We start from the raw sequence: 23,847 nt of genomic DNA, 5'->3' as shown, positions 1-23,847 counted from the left end.
CATCAATACACATGCATACATTTTCATATGTACATGTGCAGGAGAGAATGAGTGAGTGAACATGACTTCAGGTATGTGTAAGTTGGCACTCTCTCTAATCTTCACTTAAAATCTTTTTAATGGAAATTAATGAACAAAACCAGCTGATCTAGATAACAGTTCTGAGAGTCAGAGCAAAAGCTTCCCCAAGGGAATACAATTACAAAAACGTTTTCCTAAGTGCATTCAATGTATCTCAGCTCCAAAGATCTGGCTGCTATTAAACATGCCCTGCTACCAAGTAACAGCTATTTGTGATAAAGGACTCAAAATACCTGTTACATGGTAGCAGGGCGTGCAAGAAATAGCAGCCAAGTCTTTCCTTTTCTGGGGAAAGGTGTCATTTACGCATGATTTCAGTGTCACATACGTTGAAATCATGTGAAATAATCTGGAAAAGAAAAACCCATGAAACAAAACTCCTTTGCTGGGAAATGCAGACTTTCCAGCTGACCCAACGGGTCATGGGTAATCTATTCGACACTCAAAGTAATTTGATATTTAACCCTTTAGTATTCAAACTGGCCTCTTACACCTACCCTAAAATGTCATTCTAGAAATAAGCAATCACACCATTAATTCAAAACAATGTGAATAAATAAGCATTACACTCACAAATTAATCTGAATACTAAAGGGTTAAAAGCTAGTTTTATATACTTGTTTTTTTTTTTTTTTGCAATATTGCGTAAGTTCATGGATCCTTGATATACTTTTGTAGGTCTCCAATTTAATATTTTGCCTGAGTGGTTCCCAGCTGAGAATCACTGCCTTAACCCTTTAGAATTTAGATTACTCTGTTAGATGCAATTCTTATTTAGTCACTTAGTTTTGAATTAACTATGTATTATCTCATAGCTTCAAGATTTTTATGAATAATTTACTTTTGGATTAACCTTTTCTTCACCAAACTGCCCGCAATCACATTCATATTTAAATGAGAATATCAGTGTATTAATACATTCATGAAAACATGTTGATTCCACTTCGTAAACAAATGAGTTACAGTTTCCAACATTGACCAATGGGATATATTAACTTTGTGAATTTTTAGAGATTTTCTTATCAACTCTTTTGAAGTTTGTAATCATCATCATCGTTTAACGTCCGCTTTCCATGCTAGCATGGGTTGGACGATTTTGACTGAGGTCTGGCGAACCAGATGGCTACACCAGGCTCCAATCTTGATCTGGCAGAGTTTTCTACAGCTGGATGCCCTTCCTAACGCCAACCACTCCGAGAGTGTAGTGGGTGCTTTTTACATGTGCCAGTGAAGCGACGTTGGTAACGATCACGCTTGAATGGTGCCCTTTTATGAGTCATGGGTACGGAAGCCAGTTGGCTGCTCTGGCAACGATCACGGTCGGATGGTGCTCTTGGCACCCTACTAGCACAGGCATAAGTGCCAGCAAGGCGACGCTGGTAACGATCATACTCGAATAGCCGCTCTGTCAACGTTCACACTCGTATGGTGCTCTTTGCACCCACCCTGCTAGCACGAATGCCAGTCATTGAATTGATTTTGATATCACTTGCCTCAACAGGTCTTCACAAGCAGAGTTTAGTGACCAAAGAAGGAAAGGTATGCATACGCGGGCTGATCACGCTCCTGGCATAGGCCACAGGTTACGGTCTCATTTGGCTTGCCGGGTCTTCTTGAGCATAGCATATTTCCAAAAGTCCCGATCTCGAGTCATTTCCTTCGTGAGGCCTAATGTTCGAAGGTCGTGCTTCACCACATTATCCCAGGTCTTCCTCTTCCGCGTGGCACTTTTTCATGCAGCTATCCTCATCCATACTAGCGCAGTCATCTCTCTTGCACACCACATCTAATGCTTCTTAGGTCCAACTTTTCTCTCAAGGTACCTGCACTGTCAAGTATGCACACTGACATTACACATCCATAGGATCATACTGGCTTCATTCCTTGCGAGCTTACGCATGTCCTCAGCAGTCACAGCCCACGTCTTACTGCCGTGTAGCATGGCTGTTCGTACACATGCATCATAGTCTACCTTTTACTCTGAGCGAGAGGCCCTTTGTCACCAGCAGAGGTAAGAGCTCTCTGAACTTTGCCTAAGCTATGCTTATTCTAGCAGCTACACTTTCAGCACACCCTCCTAGATAGCGGAAGCTATCAACTATTTCTAGTTTTTCTCCCTGGAATGTGGCGGAAGTTGGTCACTGTGCATTTTCAGTGTTAAATCGCTCCCGAGCATCTTCCACATACAAAAACTATTTTCCCAGTTAGCCTTCCTTTGATATTACTACACCTCGTGTCCATAGCTTACACTGTGTGCACCTTACAGAGTTTCTACCTGCGCCTCTACTACAGATTGAGCAGGGCCATCTACTTGAAGGGATTTGTGGTTTGCCTGCCTTCCTACCTATTAGGACTTTGGTTTTAGCTAGGTTGATCTTAAGGCCCTTCGATTCTAATCCTTGTTTCCACACTTGAAACTACTCTAGTTCTGACAGTGACTCAGCAATTAGAGCAAGGTCGTCAGCATAGAGGAGCATCCTGTCTTGAATTCCTCTGTTATTGCCCGGAGGACTATGATAAATAGGAGGGGGCTGAGGACTGAACCCCAACCTCTACCTTGGAATTCTTCAGTGTACTTGTTGTCAACCCTTACCTTACAGCATCCCTGTACATGGCTTGCACAGCCCTCACTAACCATCTATCCCTAGTTGCCTCATTGACCACCAGATAAGGGATCGAGGGACCCTGTCAACAAAAGCCAGGTACAGGGGCTTATCTTTGGCTAGGTATTTCTCCTGCAGCTGTCTCACCAGAAATATGGCATCAGTGGTGCTTTTCTCTGGCACGAAGCCAAACTGCATCTCGTCCAAGTTGACCCTCTGTAACATTCTTCATTACCTGATCCAACAGCTTGATACCTCTGTAATTATTTGTATCTAGGGAGTCACCTTTACCTTTGTAGCTGTTGACTATTAACCTGTTACACCAGTCATCGGGTATGACTCCTTCGTGAATCACCTGGTTAACTATACAGATGACTAGGCTATAGCCGACACCAGCAGATATTTTGAGCATCTCTGCAGTAATTCCTGATGGGCCTGGAGCTTTCCCTGCCTTCACGCTTCTAATTGCCTCAACTACCAAGGAACTGTTGGGTCGACATTTGGCAGACTCTTTCTCCCATTCATTTTTTTTTATTCAGCAACCTTTCATAATGGCGTCTCCAAACCTCTCACTTTGCATCCTCATGTAGCGCAAGTGAACCATCATCCATGCGAACACATTTCTCTCCTACCACATTACGAAATACCTCAAGTCCTTGGTCCTCATGGCACAGAACATTGGCAAATTATTTCTTATCTGCCTCCACTCTGGCCAAATAAACCTGCCTCCTAGCTTCCCTTCTGGCAGTCTGATACACTTTCCTGCTACCACTGTTCTTCCAAGCATGTTTCTTTTGTCTAAATAGCCTTGTCGACAACATTGCCCCACCACCACGGTATTTTGGGTTGAGAGGGGGCTTTGCACCATCCACAGAGCCGGTCGGTGGCCCTTAGCAGGTTGTCCCACAGGAACCTCCAGTTGTCTTCTACTTCGTCAAAGGCCCCAAGTAATATGTCTCTAAACCTTTGTCCGTCAGCAGGATCTTTAAGTCTCCAAACCCATCTTGGGTTTGCAGGTCGTCTTCTGGGTATCCACTGACAAAAAAATGGACACCAGCTTTATTCTGTCAAGCAGTGAGTCAGAAACCCAATGACAGCGATAAAGAAAACTGCACCTCAATGGAGCAAGAACTTAAAAACTTTCTTACGGTGATTTTTGTGAAGAGTCAGTCCTTACCAGGAGAGAAAACCGTTAGACTATTTCCAGCATAAAAAAAAAAAAAAAAAAAAAGGAAGGGCCCCAGTGGAAGGTCTGCTGAAACAACTAATGTGCATTCTGCAAGGTTGCATTATGTAGAGCAGGGTGCTTTACATATTCTCATGACAGGAATATCGTAGGATTTGATTTTATAAATATTTTCAAATTCACTTCATTTTTATTGTCTATCTATAATTTTAGCTTGCCTGTAAGGTGAGTTACGAATTTTGATTAACTTCTTTTGTAAATCATTATTGTAGGTTTCTGTAGGAGTTCATTTCATCCAGCTGGTGTGTATTTTATTTTCTTGGTTTCCTTAGAGAAATTCCAGTATTTCCTCCTATTTATACCCCTATGATACACATGTCTTTTGTGTCTAAATTCAGCTGATAAATCCAGTAATGTGCACAATTCTTCCACAGTAAAATTTTGTTGTATATCTAATTGAATATTAGTTAATAACCCATTTTCTATAGTAATGATTTAACAAAACTTAATTCTATATTTTGTTGAACTTAACAGTAGTCACTTCGAGACTAAAATTATGGAATGAAATTGGTTGAGAACATTTCGTTAAATTTTCTCCAAAAGATCACATTAACATGATGAGAAATATTTTTTTAAAAATGAAACCAGTCTAAACTTTTGACTATTTTAGAAATCAAATGAAACACACAAGGGATGTATTTTGGTTAGAAATATGGCAATGAGTAGGATAAGTGTGAGGAGGCAGATCTGGCCAGTTTCAACAAAAAGCAGGTAGGTTGATTTAGCCAGATATGGCTGGCTTAAATAAGGAGTTAAAGGAATACTGATGCCAAATAATTACAAGAGAATCATACCGCTTAACAATTGTACTTTATTTGCCCAATTATTGTAATATCTCTGACAGGCATTCCAACAGAAAGAATGACCACTCTCACAGCAGGAGATCAAGGAATCTCCCGATTTCCCCAAAATATAGGCGACACCCCACTTGAGACAACTATTTCCCTTTCTTCGCCTTGATCTTCCTCATATAAAATTCAAGTTCTTTTCCTTCAAGTACAATACCATCAGATTTACCATATTGACCTGGTCGTGAAGTGATTTTCGCTGCAAAGAAAAAAAACACAAAAAAATCTTAATAAACAGAAAAAAATACATTTCCCAATTTAGATTGTTCAACAAATCACTTTATCAATGGCACTACACAAATTTATAGTGAAACATGAATCTATATAATCAAAATTCTTCAAAGTTAAATCAGGTTATGCCAAACAACTACTCATGCAGATACACCACATTTCTAATTCATTCAATTGGAAAGAGACCATCAAAATTTTGTACAACATTAAATTTCAGCTGAAAGATGGCTTAAATATTTATCATGGAATCTCTATTCCAAACAAATATATCCCAATTCTCCGTACAGTCAGTCAGCCGTGATTTGCATCAATGCAGGTATTTAACCCTCTCATTACTATATATCCGACCAAAATACACTCATGAGTTTCAATTAAATTCTAAAATAACCATGAATTTAGGCTTGTTTCATTAACCCTTTCGTTACTAACCCGGCTGTAGCCGGCCGAACAATTTTTTGGTTCAAAGTACCAACCCGGCCATACCCGGCCGTTAGAACCCATTGTTATTTAAATGTAAATTTGAACCCAAATCTCGTTGGTACATTCGTTAAATCATGTGATTTCACATTGTAAATAGTTAAGTTATAGTATCCGACATTGCTTGAAGTGATATCTCAACTCAGTGAATTTTGGGAGATTTTTTTCCACATTTTTTACGGCATCGATTTTTCTTCAACTTTGAAAATGGATAGGAGTTTCATGTTATCAAGCATTGATTCCGAATTTAAAGCTTTGTCAACGGAAAATAGGGAGATATCGAGAAAAAGAATGAAATAGGTACTAAAGCACGTGGTGTACAAAATAATGAATATTTTTTTATCCGAAAATGAAAGCAGCGCCTTCCGAAGAAACAAAGCGGCGAAGGCGACAGCGAAGACGATTTTACATCGGAATGAAGTAAAAAAACTTTTTAAATGTTTTTATTAGCAATTTTTCTGAGGAGATAAAGTTTATCTATAGCCTTTCTTAGGAAGTGAAACCATTAGACTTTTATTTTTTTCAGTATGCTAGTTTGAAGCGATCAATGTGGAAACAAACTTACGCAGATTGTAAACAAACCCAAAATCGGGGTTCAAAGTTTGGGAAATTTGTGAAGCAAATTACTGGGTACTGCGTGGATTTAGTTTTTATACAGGGAAAATAATATTAGTCAGCATGGCCTAGGGAACGATGTAGTCTGGAATTTATCACTTCCATACCATAACCAGGGCCGTATATTATTTTTTGACCGATTTCTTTAGTTCGGTCAAACTTACGGTGGATTCCAATATTTCAGTTTATTCCACCTTTATGGTACACCTGTTGTGCATTAAATTCAACTGATGTGCACAATTCTTCTTTATCAAAATTTTGTTGCATACCCATTTGAATATTAGCTGATGATTCATTTTCTATAGTGATGTTTAAACAAAATTTTTATTTTTTACCTTTTGCTCAATTTAAAATTTTAATATTTTTACCTTTTGCTCAATTTACCTGTAATTAAAGTCACTTTGAGTCAAAAGTTATGCAATAGAATTGATTAAGAACCCTTCCTTTAATTATGTTCCAAATATCACATTAAAATGTTGATAAGTAAAAAAGTTACAGTTATTTAATGAAACAAGCCTAAATTCATGATTATTTTAGAATTTAATTGAAACTCATGAGGGGTGTATTTTGGTCAGAAATATAGTAACGAAAGGGTTAAATAACTTTTTTTATTTAACATATTAATGTGACATTTGGAACATAATTAAAGAAAGGGTTCTTAATCTATTCTATTACATAACTTTTGTCTCAAATTGACTTTAATTACAGGTAAATTGAGCAAAAGGTAAAAACATTAAAATTTTGTTTAATCACCATAGAAAATGAATCATCAGCTAATATTCTAATGGCTATGCAACAAAATTTTGATAAATAAGAATTGTGCACACCACTAGATCATCAGTTGAATTTAATGCACAAGGTGGAATAAACTGAAATACTGGAAACCACCGCAAGTTTGACCGAACTAAAGAAATCGGTCAAAAAATAATATACGGCCCTGGTTATGGTATGGAAGTGATAAATTCCAGACCACATCGTTCCCTAGGCCATGCTGACTAACATTTTCCCTGTATAAAAACTAAATCCACAACAGTACCCAGTATTTAGCTCCACAAATTTTCCAAACTTTGACCCCCCATTTTGTGTTTGTTTACATTCTGCGAAACAGTTTGCTTCAACAGTGATTGCTCCAAACAAGCATACTGAAAAAAATAAAGTCTAATGGTTTTGCTTCTTAAGAAAGACTATAGATAAACTAACTCCTCAGAAAAATTGCTAATAAAATCATTTAAAGTTTTTTTTACTTCATTCCGAAGTAAAATCGTCTTTGCTGTCTCTCCATTAACTGCTTTCGGTTAACAGATAAAAAAAAACATCCCATTCATTATTGTACACCACGTGCTTTAAGACCTCATTCATTCTTTTTCTTTTTCTCGATATCTCCCTATTTTCCGTTGAGAAAGCTTTAAATTCAGAATCAATGCTAGATAACATGAAACTCCTATCCATTTTCAAAGTTGAAGAAAAATCTAGATGTCACATCAAGCAATGTCGAATACTATAAGCCAACTATTTACAAAGTGAAATCACATGTTTTAACGAATGTACCAACGAGATTTGGGTTCAAATTTACATTTAAATAACAATAGGTTCTCTAGGCCGGGTTGGTATTACGAACCAAAAATTTTTTCGGCCGGGTTAGTAACGAAAGGGTTAACACAATTGCCCTTTTACAAAACTCTAATGCTAACAATTAGATTTGTTGACCTCAGTTGCTCTATAGATACGTGATACCAAATATGCACCTGTGTGCCTGCCTACTTGACTCAATCTCTTGGCAACTGGTGTACATATCCTATGCTCCAGTAAATTAGTGACTCAGTCAAAATAAAAATGTAAGAGACTGATAAGCAGTGAAGTTTGTTCAACTAAAAAGAACTCTTCAAAGAGGTACTGCAGCATAGTTGCAGTTCAATGACTGACACAAGCAAAATAATACTTACCTAATAATCGACCAGTCATGAATTCTTCTTGAAGAGCTGGCTCAACTTTAGCTGTCTTACGCCGTAATGTGTATTTTCTTTGATTCTTTCGTGAACGCACTTTGTTAAGAACAGATTCTTCTTGTTCAGTCTACAAAGGTTATAAACAAAATATACACTCAACCAGGTCACAATTATTATACACAAAACAGATTTCTATCAATCACCACCCAGACATTAGAAAAATGGTGAAGTAATGATATGCACAACCCTCCATGCCAATTGTACAGTTTCTCCATATCAAATGTGAACAATATTTCAGAATATTTATGCAAAAAAGGAACAAAAATCATTGTTGCCATCTATATTCAATGGAGTCCTCGACATCTAACTTACAATTGAATCAAAAGGTAATATTTCTGGATGAAACTTACTCTGCATCCTCAATAAAGGACTCACCAACTGAGGAAGAGGAGAGGAAAAACATTAAGAGTTATACCAAACGCAGTCAGTGTAACTATGACATACTGGCACCATAGCTAAACATTTAGCTACTACAGCATATATATATGGTCATCATTCTGCTTTTGGCAAATAAAATTGTACTTGTATAAATAAAGTACAAATCTTTTCTGGTTCAAACAAATGAATATCACACTACTGGTCAACTGTGGAGGAAGAGATGTTAAGAAAAACATACCAAACACAGTGTGTAACTATGACAAACTGGCATCAGACTAAACATTTAGCATTGTTGTTCATCATTCTGCTTTTGGCAAACAAACAGTCAACTGTGGAAGAAATGTTTAAGAAAAATATACCAAAAAGCAATCAGTGTAACTATGACATACTGGCACCATAGCTAAACATTTAGCTACTACAGCATATATATATGGTCATCATTCTGCTTTCGGCAACTATACAGACATTTCAAACATGTATTTGTATAAACAAAGATGATTTCCCCCCTTAATTTGGAGACAACCTCATTGGCCATAAAACACAAAAGCTCTTGTAACAATATACAAAACAGAATCTAATATATATTCAGTTGACCCGTAAACAAATTCCTATCTTAATGCAACACAGGAAACTGAGGACAATATAAAGTGACTACTAAGTTCTACCTTTAGCATAAAATTTTATACTATTTGGAAGAGACCATCAGAATTTGGAAAATTATACATCATTCTGGTTCAGCTGAAAGATGGCTTTAAAAAAATTATCATAAAGTCTCCATCCAAAAACCAGTGTAATACTTATGTCATCAGTTCTGTTCCAAACATGCTCAATTCCCTGATATAACAATATTGATTTTCAAAAAAATCCCAGTAATTTATTGAACCACTACAAATCACAAGTAGTAAGAGTGTTATAGAAACTATCTGCAAAATAAATACAAAAATATATGAAGTCACAAGATCTAAGACTAGACACCATATTAAACCCTGCTCTGTGTATAAGTAGTATAATCTAACTAGTAAAAGAAAATGACTTAGGCCTTCCTGCTGTTACTAGTTACACATATCTAATTTGTGACAAAATATAAAAACGGATTCTTTGAAAATGATCTAAGCAAAGAGAGCCAAGAACACTCACCTGAAATAAGAAGAAAAAAAATTCATATTCAAATAGTCAACTACCTTACCATAATTCTTAATTGGAAAGAGATTATCAGAATTACAAAAATTGTACAACATTAAATTTCAGCCGAAAGATGGCGTAATTATTCATCATGCAATCTCTTTCCAAATGAATACTACAATTCCCTGTACAGAGTCAGCCATGATATACAACAATGCAGGTATGTAAAAACTGTCCTTATAAATCACAAGATCCCAAAGGTAATAATCAAATTTTAGTTTTGACCTCAGTTGCTATACAAATTTTTTTCACTTTCATCAACTTAATAGCAGGATAATCTGGATGTTTTTGCATGATCCTGACCTTGAATACAAAACAAAAGTGGTATAGCACCCGACAGCACATATTGCTTTATAGTATATTTTATTAACATAAAACATACATCAGAACGCAGGAATTCTCTAGCCTTACACATAGAAATGTCACAACATGTGTACCTAAATTGGTGCTATTCCTGCGGAGAAATAACATTGGTTGTGCATCCTCTCCAAATTGGCAGATTTGATGTGAATAAATAGGGGACAAAATGAAATATTCCTAGAAAACACAGGAGCCAATGGAAATGAGGTTCGGTAGAAGAGGATTCCAGGAAATATTTCCTTGCTGGAATACCTGTACTAAATGAGGGAAAACACTGCCACAACAGTCGGCGCTCATAATATTGAAATGTTTACACTCAATTGGCCATTGCCCACCAACTCTATTTGGTGGATTGAAATGACTGGGAAGGAGAGTGAATGAATCTGAAACATTCAAATTTTCTTTTAATTTTTAACACACATACAAATTTATTGTATTTATAAAACATTTGCGAAAAGTTAAGATGCAACTGATTGAAACATTATAAACCTGAGTGACTATGAAAATTTTAAAGCACTGTATCAAGTTTGTCACCCACATTCAACATGCAGAAAGTACTCGGGTTTGCCTTAAATGAAGGAATAAATGGAATTGTGGCAGTAGATTTTTACCTCTGCAGGCTCATTTATTGATGCCAAGATAAGATACTACTTATAGTATAGCATAATTTTGTTCAGGTATGAAAAACTGCAAGATACACTATAAATTGGGTAAGTCAGCTAATTAAATGTTACCAGTTACCATGTGTAAACAATGCTTGGTTATATGTGCTAATGTAAGATAGCTAAACCACTTCTGTTCATGACTGCCACAAAAGAGACAATCAGAATTTTGAAAATTGTACACTAAATTTCAACCAAAAGATGGTTAAATTATTCATTATGCAATCTCTATCCAAACAATAACACTTAAAGACTTCTGATAGGCTTCAAATTACATAACTGCAAATGCCTGCAATGCATTAACTACTATAAAAATTACTGCAATTTTTTCATCACCATCCGTAAAAAAAAAAAAAAAAAAAAAAAGTTTTAGCTTGAAGGCCGCGGCCATGCTGGGGCACCACCACCGAAACTACAAAACTACATCAATGTCAAAAATCTGAAATGCTTCGAATACTTGAAGAAACTTAATCTCTCAGATGCCTCATCAGCATAAGTGCAGCCATGTAACTCAACTGTCATTACAAATCACAGAACACAATGACAACCACATTTTAACTTTGGTGATGTCAAACTCAACATTGTAAGTCCAGGGTACAAGATTACTTACCAATTTCACGCCTTTTTTCCTACCCAGAGGCAGAGCATAATGAGCTTCATACCATTGTCGGAAAGGAGTACCATCAATTGTTACGATGCAACTTTTTACCAAAGTCTTCATTCTTACCAACTCATTATTACTGGCATTGTATACAACATCTATAATTCTGCTTTTGCGGGTGATGCCTGCAAATTAATGAAATTTTTAAATACACTTAAGAGGTTTTAATGGAAGATATTAACTTAAATTTAAAACAAGTTTGTATCACAGAACCAGCAGCAGTCTCAGACTGGTTGATATCAAAATGGTTAAACCTGTATCCTAATTATTCCCTAAATGTTAAGGTGATGCAATATGTGAAACTGAACTGTTTAGAAACGTATAAATTCAGCAAATACTATGAAGTAATTCACAAAGTGTAAAATTAATAAAACACAAGTCCTCAAAACAACCCCCCAGCTTAATGGATCAAATATAAATTATAAATTACATAAAACCTGTTACTCAAGTGAAAGCTATGCAACTGACTAAACAGAAATTGCATGCATATGATCAATACCACACAGAACCTATATTCACCTCTCATAGAACTAAAAAATATCATTCAGTAAACAATGTGATATCTTAATACCACTTTCAAACTTAATCTTTAACTCCAACATTTAAACTAACCATAATATTCTATCTTCAGATTACTGTCAATGCAACGCTTGTTTATTCACACTTTTTAATCAATTATGCATTATCAAGTAATAATGAGATTATGATATTACTTATAGAATGAAACTGTAGAGTAGGTGTTAGGCCAGAAACTGGTTGGTTTAAATGCCATATCTCCTCATACCCACACTACAATATCATTCTAAAAAACAAACAATCATTGAAATTTTGAAGCTGCAAGATAATGCATGATTAATTCAAAGCAATCTGAACACACAAGCATTACATTTGATAGAACAATCCGAATGTGCAAGGGTTAAGATCATGTAAAGCAATACTGCATCAGGTCTGAATAACTTCAGCAGCAAAGAGTAATGAAGACCATCGTGAACTATTTCATCATCTGCAGATTACTTTCAATATTTATATGAAATCCTGTTATAAATCATACCAATTAAGTTACCATCTCATGTTTAAAAAAAAAAAAAAAAGCATTGAAGCCATCAAACTAATTCACCAAAATATTACTTCTAATTGGACAAGAATAGTATCCTCTACATCCAAAGACCATACATCCCAATGTATACTTAATTTATTTTTAGTAAATGTAAGGTGCTTTAACTCTTACAAATTATATAAACTTCAGATTTGGTATCCAACAGACTCAACAATAATGGGTAGACATTATTTGAATCAGATGTTTCAATTTATACTTAGAATAGTAAAAGCTTAGTAGTGAATGTGACAATTCCAAAGAGAATAATATAAATTGACAAGTGAACTTGACAACACATTTTTGATGATAGGCGGTATACTTGTTTGTTTACAATGAACATACAATAATACATTTTTCAGACAATTAGGGTGAAACCTTGTCAGTGAAGCAAAATTATATACTTTCTCAGAAACTATACACACATGCTAGGTATTCTAACTCCACACATTCATTTCTGAAAGCTATATAAAGCAATACTGCATCAGGTCTGGATAACTTCAGCAGCAAAGAGTAATGAAGACCATCGTGAAAGATTTCATCATCTGCAGATTACTTTCAACATTCATGTGAAAATGTTACAAGCTTATCTATTATAAACTTAACCAGTTATATTACCATCACATGTTAATAAATGCACTGAAGTCATTAAACTAATTTACAAGCATATCTCAGATGTGAACACCACCAAATTCAGTTCGAAGAATTACATTTATATATCAAATTTGAAGGCAAACAGAAAAGATTTCCACTAATTATTCAGGAATTGTATCAACATCTAAGACCGTATATCCCAATTAATTTCTTTCTAATATAGAATCAATGCATTATGAAAGAATTTATTTTAAAAAAAGTGTTGTGTCTAAACTCTTGAAAATTATATAAACTTCAGACTTGGTATCCTAGTGACTGACTCAACAATAAGCAGACTTTCCTAAAATCAGACATTTCAGTGTACATGGAAAAATTTAGTGAAAGTGGCAAGTGATTCCAAAAAAGAGAATAAAATTGACTAGTGTACCTGTCAACACTTATTTTTGATGATAGGTGGTATACCTCTTCGTTTACAATGTTATATTTCTCAATCATGATGGAATCTTGTCAGTGAAGCAAAATTGTATACTTGTCCATGCCACACATGTTCAATTCTGAAAGCTATATAAAGCAATACTGCATCAGGTCTGGATAACTTCAGCAGCAAAGAGTAATGAAGACCATCGTGAAAGATTTCATCATCTGCAGATTACTTTCAACATTCATATGAAAATGTAACAAGCTCATCTATTATAAACCATACCAATTAAGTCACCAACTCATGTCTTAAGAAAATAATAGAAGCCATCAAACTAATTCACTAGAATATTTCCACTAATTAATCAAGAATTGTATCCTTCTCATTCAAAGACCATACACCCTGATGTATACTTAATGCATTATGAAATAATTTATTTTCTACAAAATTGTGGTATTCTAATTCTTGAAAATTATATAGACTTCAGATTTGGTATCTAACAGTCTCAACAATGCTTGAATCAGATATTTCAATTTACACTTAGAATAGTAAAAATTTAAAAGTGAACGTAACAATGAAAGGATACCAAAGATGATAGGTGGTATACTTGATTGTTTACAATAAACATGCAATAATACATTTTTCAGACAAGGTGAAATCTTGTCAGTGAAGCAAAATTATATACTTTCTCAGAAACTATACACACATGCTAGGTATTCTAACTCCACACATTCATTTCTGAAAGCTATATAAAGCAATACTGCATCAGGTCTGGATAACTTCAGCAGCAAAGAGTAATGAAGACCATCGTGAAAGATTTCATCATCTGCAGATTACTTTCAATATTCATTTGAAAATGTTACAAGCTTATCTATTATAAACTTAACCAGTTATATTACCATCACATGTTAATAAATGCACTGAAGTCATTCAACTAATTTACAAGTATATCTCAGATGTTTTCTGTTTGTGTTTCACTTCAACTTTGTTCCAATTAATTTCAAATTTGGTATATTGATGTAGTTTTGTATGCTACTTATTGTTTAACATGTTTTTCTCGCTTGCATGGTAGAAGACTATACCAGGCTTCAATGTCTGCTTTGGCAGGGTCTTTACAACTGGATACCCTTCCTAACACCAACCAATTTACATAAATTTTTTGCAATAAATTAATAACTAAACTTTTAAAGCTTGCAAATTTGGTCAAACGAAAGTGTTTGACCCGGTCATTAAAAAAAAAAAAGTGTAATATGTGTAAAACAACTTCCTCTAAATGAATGACAAAAAAATGCGTGCTCGTGGAGAGGGTGGGGGGAGAGGCCTTGGAAAATTCACATCTTTCAGTCCATGGCCCTATAGTGTTTGACGTGTCGGAAAAACAGAAAAAATAGTGTAAAACTACTTGTTCGAAACGATTATCAAGAACACACACACAAAGAGAAATGGTTGGTTCACTGCAACATTTAAATCTCATTTCAATGTCGATATTTTTGTTGCTTTGAAACCGAGACTTGTTCACTGACAAGAGATGCAACACTAGTTTACCATGGTTTCAAAGACCAAAAATATGTAGACACAAACGAAATTTAAATTTTGCAGTGAAAGTAACGGCTTTTGTTGTTCTGGAATTGGTTACAAACATCTTACATGCTGCAAATTCTCTTAAATATTCATGTCCCTATTTACAAAACTTGCCACTCTTTAATTTTTTTAATTCTTTATGCCGACAGTTTGTGTTATTAACCCCCTTCGTTACCAAACCGCCCCCAAAAAATTTTGGTTCATGTGACCAAGCTGCCCTTAATTACCTATTCATATTTAAATGAGAATATCAGAGCAAATCTCTTTAGTACATTCATGGAAACACGTGAAGCAAATACCGGGTACTGTTGTGGATTTAGTTTTTATACAGGGAAACTAATGTTAGTCAGCATGGCTTAGGGTATGATGTGGTCTGGAAGTTGTTTGAAGTGATCAATGCGGAAACAAATATACGCAGATTGTAAACAAACACAAAATGGGAAATCAAATTTCGGAAAACTTGTGAAGCAAAAAATACTGGGTACTATGGTGGATATAGTTTTTATACAGGGAAAATGTTAGTCAACAGGGCCCAGGGAATGATGTGGTCTGGAATTTATCCCTTCCATACCATAACCAGAGCCATATATTAGTTTTTGACCGTTTTTTTTTTTTTTTAGTTCGGTCAAACTTGCGGTGGATTCCACCTTTATGGTACATCTGTTGTGCACAATTCTTCTTTATCAAAATTTTGTTGCATACCCATTTGAATATTAGCTGATGATTCATTTTCTATGGTGATGTTTGAACAAAATTTTAATATTTTTACCTCATGAGGGGTGTATTTTGGTCAGAAATATAGTAATGAAAGAGTTAAAGGATTTTACTCGAACAAATCGCCCCCAATGCTTATTCTTTTAAACTCTGGTACTTATTCTATTGAACTTTTTAGTCACAGGGATCCAAACAAACCAATGCCAGTTGTCAAGTAGTGAGGGTGGTACAAAGACACACACATACAACAGACTTCCAGTTTCTATCTACCAAATTTTCTCACTGGGCACTGGTCAGATAGAGTAGAAGGCATTCGCCCAAAGTGCCATGCAGTGGAACTGAACTTGAAACCATCTTAACCACACAGCCATGTCTGACAAAAGAAAGAAAACCATTGAGATGGTCATGGCTAGGCTACCTTTGGTTCATAAGTTTACTTGAATTGAGCAAGCTCTTTGGCTTAACCACAACATGAAAAGATCAATGTAGTCCATAGCCAAACAGCCCCTCTTCTTTTTGTTACGGAGATTTTAAACACAAGGGTTACTGTTTGGGGGAGGTCATATTGTATTATATAGTCTTTGACTCAATTCAGCAGTGCCAAACCATAAGTATAGAAACTATTATTTCACTTCAATGGTGTTGGTTAATATATTGATATTAATAACTTCACTACACACATTCAACTCCATAATAATAATAACCACAACAGATAAAGATGATGCTATGGCCTTTACTTTGATAACATCTTTCTTGCTTATTTAACCCTTTCATTACTATATTTCTGACCAAAATACACCCCTCATGAAGTTTCAATCAAATTCTAAAATGATCATGAATTTAGGCTTGTTTCATTAAATAACTTTTTTACCTACCAACATATTAATGTGATATTTGGAACATAATTTCTAGGTAACTAAAAAGTTTTAAACTTTGTATACTGGTAGAATGTGTTTATAAAACATCATTTTCTCTTGGCTTTATTGAGAAAATCCTATAGGTTGTAAGATATTTCGTTTTAAATTTCGAGCATTTCAGCAATTTTAACCAATCGCTTACGTCCATTTAGGTAAATAACATTCTGTGCATAATGAATATGTCCCTCCTTTAAGAAACAGATTGGGTTTATTTACATTTGTGAAGAAAAAAAAGATACCCTTCCCCAACCCCATAACCCTAAATCTAAGAGAGATTGAAATGCAATAGATCGATACTAGGGCCATAATTATGGGTGACATTTTCATTTGACACCGCTAGGAAAAAATCCCATTTTCCGTAGCAGTGTCTCGATCTATTGCATTTCAATCTATTTTAGATCTAGGGTGAGGGTTTTTTTTCTTCACAAATGTAAATAAACCCAATCTGTTTCTTAAAGGAGGGACATATTCATTATGCACAGAATGGACGTAAGCGATTGGTTAAAATTGCCGAAATATGTTACAACATATAGAATTTTCTCAATAAAGCCAAGAAAAAAATGATTTATAAACACATTCTACCAGTATACGAAGTTTAAAAGTGTTTACTTAAACAGAAATGTTGAAAAGTGCCATTCAAAAGGAAAAGATCCATCAATTCTATTGCATACCTTTTGTCTCAAAGTGACTTTAATAAATCCAGGTAAATTGAGCAATAGGTAAAAATATTAAAATTTTGTTTAACCCTTTCGTTAGAACCCATTGTTATTTAAATGTAAATTTGAACCCAAATCTCGTTGGTACATTCGTTAAATCATGTGATTTCACATTGTAAATAGTTAAGTTATAGTATCCGACATTGCTTGAAGTGATATCTCAACTCAGTGAATTTTGGGAGATTTTTTTCCACATTTTTTACGGCATCGATTTTTCTTCAACTTTGAAAATGGATAGGAGTTTCATGTTATCAAGCATTGATTCCGAATTTAAAGCTTTGTCAACGGAAAATAGGGAGATATCGAGAAAAAGAATGAAATAGGTACTAAAGCACGTGGTGTACAAAATAATGAATATTTTTTTATCCGAAAATGAAAGCAGCGCCTTCCGAAGAAACAAAGCGGCGAAGGCGACAGCGAAGACAATTTTACATCGGAATGAAGTAAAAAAAACTTTTTAAATGTTTTTATTAGCAATTTTTCTGAGGAGATAAAGTTTATCTATAGCCTTTCTTAGGAAGTGAAACCATTAGACTTTTATTTTTTTCAGTATGCTAGTTTGAAGCGATCAATGTGGAAACAAACTTACACAGATTGTAAACAAACCCAAAATCGGGGTTCAAAGTTTGGGAAATTTGTGAAGCAAATTACTGGGTACTGTTGTGGATTTAGTTTTTATACAGGGAAACTAATGTTAGTTAGCATGGCTTCGGGTACGATGTGGTCTGGAAGTTATTGTTTGAAGCGATCAATGTGGAAACGCACTTACGCAGATTGTAAACAAACCCAAAATCGGGGTTCAAAGTTCGGGAAATTTGTGAAGCAAATTACTGGGTACTGCGTGGATTTAGTTTTTATACAGGGAAAATAATATTAGTCAGCATGGCCTAGGGAACGATGTGGTCTGGAATTTATCACTTCCATACCATAACCAGGGCCGTATATTATTTTTTGACCGATTTCTTTAGTTCGGTCAAACTTGCGGTGGTTTCCAGTATTTCAGTTTATTCCACCTTGTGCATTAAAAGTTTATTCCACCTTGTGCATTAAATTCAACTGATGATCTAGTGGTGTGCACAATTCTTCTTTATCAAAATTTTGTTGCATACCCATTTGAATATTAGCTGATGATTCATTTTCTATAGTGATGTGTAAACAAAATTTTTATTTTTTACCTTTTGCTCAATTTAAAATTTTAATATTTTTACCTTTTGCTCAATTTACCTGTAATTAAAGTCACTTTGAGTCAAAAGTTATGCAATAGAATTGATTAAGAACCCTTCCTTTAATTATGTTCCAAATATCACATTAAAATGTTGATAAGTAAAAAAGTTAGTTATTTAATGAAACACGCCTAAATTCATGATTATTTTAGAATTTAATTGAAACTCATGAGGGGTGTATTTTGGTCAGAAATATAGTAACGAAAGGGTTAAGCATCAGCTAATATTCAATTAGGTATGCATCAAAATTTTGATAAAGAATTGTGCCCATCACTAGATCATCAGTTGAATTTAAGGCACAACAGGTGTACCATAAAGGTGGAATAAACTGAAATACTGGAATCCACAGCAAGTTTGACCGAACTAAAGAAATTGGTCAAGAACTGATACACGGCCCTGGTTATGGTAAGGAAGTGATAAATTCCAGACCACATCGTTCCCTAGGACATGCTGACTAACATTATTTTCCCTGTATAAAAACTAAATCTACAACAGTACCCAGTATTTGCTTCACAAATTTTCCAAACTTTGATTCCACAATTCGTGTTTGTTTCCGCAGGGACCACTTCAAACAAACATACTGAAAAAAAATAAATGTCTAATGGTTTCGCTTCCTAAGAAAGACTATGGATAGACTGTCTCCTCAGAAAAATTGCTAAAGAAACATTTTTGTTTTTTTTACCTCATTCCGATGTAAAATCGTCTTTGCGGTCGCCGCTTTCAGTTTCTTCAGAATCACTGCTTTCAATTTCGGATAAAAAAAAAATATCCTATTCATTATTGTACACCACGTGCTTTTGTACCTCATTCATTCTTTTTCTCGATATCTCCCTATTTTCCATTGAAAAAGCTTTAAATTTGGAATCACTGCTTGATAACATGAAACTCCTATACATTTTCAAAGTTGAAGAAAAATCGATGCCAAAAAAAAAAAAAATCTCCCAAAATTCACTGAGATATAACGTTAAGCAATGTCAGATACTATAACCCAACTATTTACAAAGTGGAATCACGTGTTTTAACGAATGTACCAATGAGATTTGGGTTCAAATTTGCATTTAAATAACATTAGGTTCTCTTGGCCAGGTTGGTATTATGAACCAAAAATTTTTTCAGCCGGGTTAGTAACGAAAGGCTTAAATTCAGTTCAATGCACACCTGCCTTGAACCAACCATTTTTCTTTGGGTGTGTGTATGTTCTTGATAATTGTTTAGAACAAGTTTTACACTTATTACACTATTTTCTTTTTGAGTCCGGGTTAGACCCGGAACATTCACGATGTGAATTTTCCCCGAGTCCTTTCGCGAATGCACATCTTTTTGTCATATTCGTTTAGAGGAAGCTGCTTTACACCTTTTGTTTATATGACCAAGTCAAACGCATTTTAACCAAATAAGACAGACATATTAGTGCATGTTCCCATAGTAAGGAGCCAAGCTTTTGTGTTGTCCACTGAACTACATGGGAAAAAATATTGAAAAACATCAAATTCAGTGACCAAGAAACGAGGAAGGCAGTTATATATATATATGCTAAAAACAGCAAATTTCCCTTAGACCACACCTTTCTGTCTGGAAATATTCACAATTTTTTTTTTTTTACTGAAAAGGCTCCCCCACAAAAATAAGGTGAAAATTGACCCCAAGTGGGATGGTCAGGAAGGAGGTGCAAAAATATAAATTTACAAAAATTTTGGATCTTTTCTTTTTGAACGGCACATGTCAACACAATTTCTAGTTAACTAAACACTTTAAAACTTCGTATACTGGTAGAATGTGTCAAAATAAAACATTTTTTCTTCTGGTTTTCTTGATAAAATTGTAATTCGTTGTTTAACGCAGTTTAATTTTTCGAATTTTAACCACTCAATTGCCTCTAATTGAGCTAAAATCATTTGCTGCATCCAAAACTGAGAAAACATCCTGTCACTAACCCTAAATTTTAGCCATTCGTTTTTCTCTTGTCAAATTAATTTAAGGATAACAATTAAGAAAAAAAAAAAAAAAACAAAAAAAAAAAAAACGAAAGCAATGGAAAAATTTAAACAATTAACAAACAAAATTTTATAACATTATACACACGCTTTCCGTACGTATACATAACGAAAGGCTAGAACGAATAATTTTAGACACGCGTAAACAATTAAGAAAAAAAAAACGAAAGGCTAATTTTGGGAGGATGTCCCAGTTTTAGACGCAGCAAATGACTTTAGCTCGAAAAATTAAACTACGTTAAATTACAATTTTCTCAAGAAAGCCAAGAGAAAAAATGTTTTATTTTGACACATTCTACCAGGATACGAAGTTTTAAAGTGTTTAGTTAACTAGATGTGCCGTTCAAAAGGAAAAGATCCAAAATTTTTCATAAAAACATGCCATCTTACATCATTTCAAAGGCTGTGGTGAAAATTTTTTTAGAAAAATCATTAGAACTTCCGTTGTTTAAAAGCTGTGTATTGTCATTACACAAAATGCCAGCTCCCAAATCTTTTCTGTGTAAAATTTATCAAACCTCTGAAACAAGTAAATACGCTCAGCATAAAAAAATTACATATAACCAAATTTGAAGGCAAACAACAAAAACGGGAGGGGAGAGGACTCGGAATATTCACAGGCTCCGAAAAACCAACTTCTTGGTCACAAAAATGAAAAAAGTGTATAGGTGTAAAACAATGTGCAGTAAACGACTATGAAGAAAAACGCGCGCGCTGACAATTGGGGGCGACGTGGAGAGAGAACTTCAAACCGGAACCATGTGGTTGGGAAGTAAACTACTTATACAGAATCACATTTTAATATTGAGTCAAAATATAACCCCAGCATGGCCACAGCTCCAAGGCTGAAACAACAGAATAGAAGGAAAACACAACCCATTAAAGCATACCTGTTCTCCCGAGATGTTTTATCTAGCTTTCATTAGATCTTTTACATAATCAACTGTATTCAAACAAAATATTGGTTTTTAAATTTGGCCCCAAGTCAGCAATTTCGAAGAAGGGTTAAGTCGATTGCATCCACCCCAGTGTTTAATTGGTACTTATTTTACCGACCTCAGAAGGACGAAAGGCAAAGTCGACCTTCGCGGAATTTCAACTCAGAACGCAAAGACAGAGGAAATGAAATGCCCAGCACAATAACGACACTGCCAGCTCGCCATCTTATCCAAACAGAATATTGAAAATTATACTTACTTTCAGATCCCCAAGCAAAGTTGCCTGTGTCTAGTCTAAGAGCTCGGAATTTTCTGTTGCCACCTCTGGTTCTTACTGTGTGAACTCTTCTGGACCCCAGCTAGAAAATAATCACATAGAATATACGTTGTTAGTAGAACTAACAACATACATTCACATGGTCGAATAAGGACAGCTACAAATAAGCTCTGCTTACCTTTGTCATGGCAGCCGGTCTGCCAAGCTCATAATTCCGCTTCTTGCGGATTTGAACCTTACGACCCCCAGTCGCTTTTCGCTTATGCCAATTCGCACGACTGATACCTGAAAAATTGAGAAAATTCAGTCTGAATCAGTACTTGCAGCACCGATATTGTGAAAATTTAAAAGATTATTCCTACAGCCTACAGAGCACTACTTAAATACAGAGGTCCCGATGCATCCACGTAACGATGTTTTTACAGTTCACACTCAGATTTGTACCCCCATTTAAAATTTTGAAGTTTTTCGTAATTTTTTCCCCATATACAGGCAGTTAAATATAGAAGCGTAAAGCATAATTTGTTACATAATCTCTATAATAAACATGATATTGATTGGAACAATTCCCCGTTTGATATGTGTGTGTGGTAGAAATCTACGGATTGCACAAAACAGAAAATGAAATATGGACTTGTTCAGAAACACCCGCGAGCAGTTCACAAAAATAATCCCCAATTGCCCCTCACGCCAGAAAATCCATGTCCTCGGAATCTGCATAGTCCTAGGTAAATTTGTAGAGAATTTCATTAAAAAAACATCCATTTTCTACAAAGTTAAGACGCACGGAAAAAAAAAAAATCTACCGAACTCGATTACCTCCCCCTTTCTATAGCTACGTAGATGCGTTGGGAACTAAAGTAGTTTAGACGCATAGGCAAATTGAAAGGAACCTGTATAAAATATATTTTTCCATTTACAAGAAAAGGTAATGAAAGTTACATAGCTATGCAATGTTTCCACTTCACGACTGTTTAATATAGTAGTCACCGACGAGTTGAAACTAATATTTCCACTAGAGCACATTGCTATTATAGATCATTAAAAGTAGTTGTGGCCAGAAAATGTCACCACCTAAAAAAGGATGTTTGGGTATTCCTTCGTTACAAACAGCGTAGTTGATCGTGACAACTATGCTGTTTGAATCGAAAGAATACTGATGTTTGTGTACGAGAAATAGTGGTAATACAAAAAAATTACTAACTTACATGCTGATAAAAATGGTTTAATATTAGGCGAATTATTTCTTCAGATTATTGATAAAATGAGGTAATATACACGTATTTGGATTTGTGTATTTGACCAAGTCAGCCATTGATGTGATATCGTTACACTGCCAACACAATTCTACTTCAAGCTAGTATTGCAAAATTTATCAAATCCCATGTGCGCCCCCCCCCCTTTTTTTTTACGAAGACATTGTAGAAAATATATAATTAGAATCGGCAAATTCTTGAAACAGTTACAAGCACGTGTGCACGAGTACAATAAAAAACGTTTTTCTTGACATGGCAAATCCAGTGCTATGTACACACACAATTCAACTTAAATATTTTCCGCCTTAGATAAGATCACGAGGCATTAATCGAAAAAGCATTACTCGTAATGAATTAAAAAAAAAAACTACCTTAAATATATATGAAAAAACTAAATATCAAAAAAGAATTATATCTATAAGATTATAATTCAACAATATCAAATTTACCAGTTAGATATTCTAAAACATGCGTAGGATTCCGCAGGATTTTTAAAGGATAAGAAAAACAGATACTCACCCATGATGGAGTAAGAAGTAAAAGGATCTTCTCATACGATCACGTTGAAAAATTCACTTGTTCGAGATTAGCCAAACGGAAATGAGATTTGGTAATAGGTCATGTCCGGTTGTACCATGTGACGTTATTGAGAAATGTTTACGAAGACCTTTTACAAATTGAGAATAAAAACCCTTGGCATGAAACGAAATTAAATCGAAACATCGCCAAAACTTCATATAAATATTAATGAATATAATAATTATAAGTAAGTTTCC

The 23,847-nt window shown here is 34.9% G+C and overlaps 1 protein-coding gene across 1 annotated transcript; it reads right to left on the bottom strand.

The window, feature by feature from the left end:
- Positions 1-4,721: 4,721 nt before the first annotated feature.
- LOC115210290 (40S ribosomal protein S8) lies at positions 4,722-23,723 on the bottom strand. Its single transcript, XM_029778797.2, has 6 exons — positions 23,591-23,723; positions 21,994-22,100; positions 21,798-21,897; positions 11,300-11,475; positions 8,045-8,174; positions 4,722-4,977 (listed from the first exon to the last, which is right to left on the bottom strand). The coding sequence occupies exons 1-6, from the start codon at positions 23,592-23,594 to the stop codon at positions 4,868-4,870; spliced, it is 627 nt and encodes a 208-aa protein (XP_029634657.1). The 5' UTR covers positions 23,595-23,723; the 3' UTR covers positions 4,722-4,867.
- Between the last annotated feature and the right edge of the window lie 124 nt (positions 23,724-23,847).

This window comes from Octopus sinensis, linkage group LG4, assembly GCF_006345805.1.
Source record: "Octopus sinensis linkage group LG4, ASM634580v1, whole genome shotgun sequence".
Classification (NCBI taxonomy): domain Eukaryota; kingdom Metazoa; phylum Mollusca; class Cephalopoda; order Octopoda; family Octopodidae; genus Octopus; species Octopus sinensis.
Note: the sequence above shows the minus strand (reverse complement) of the source record. Positions and strands in the feature narration are given on the sequence as shown.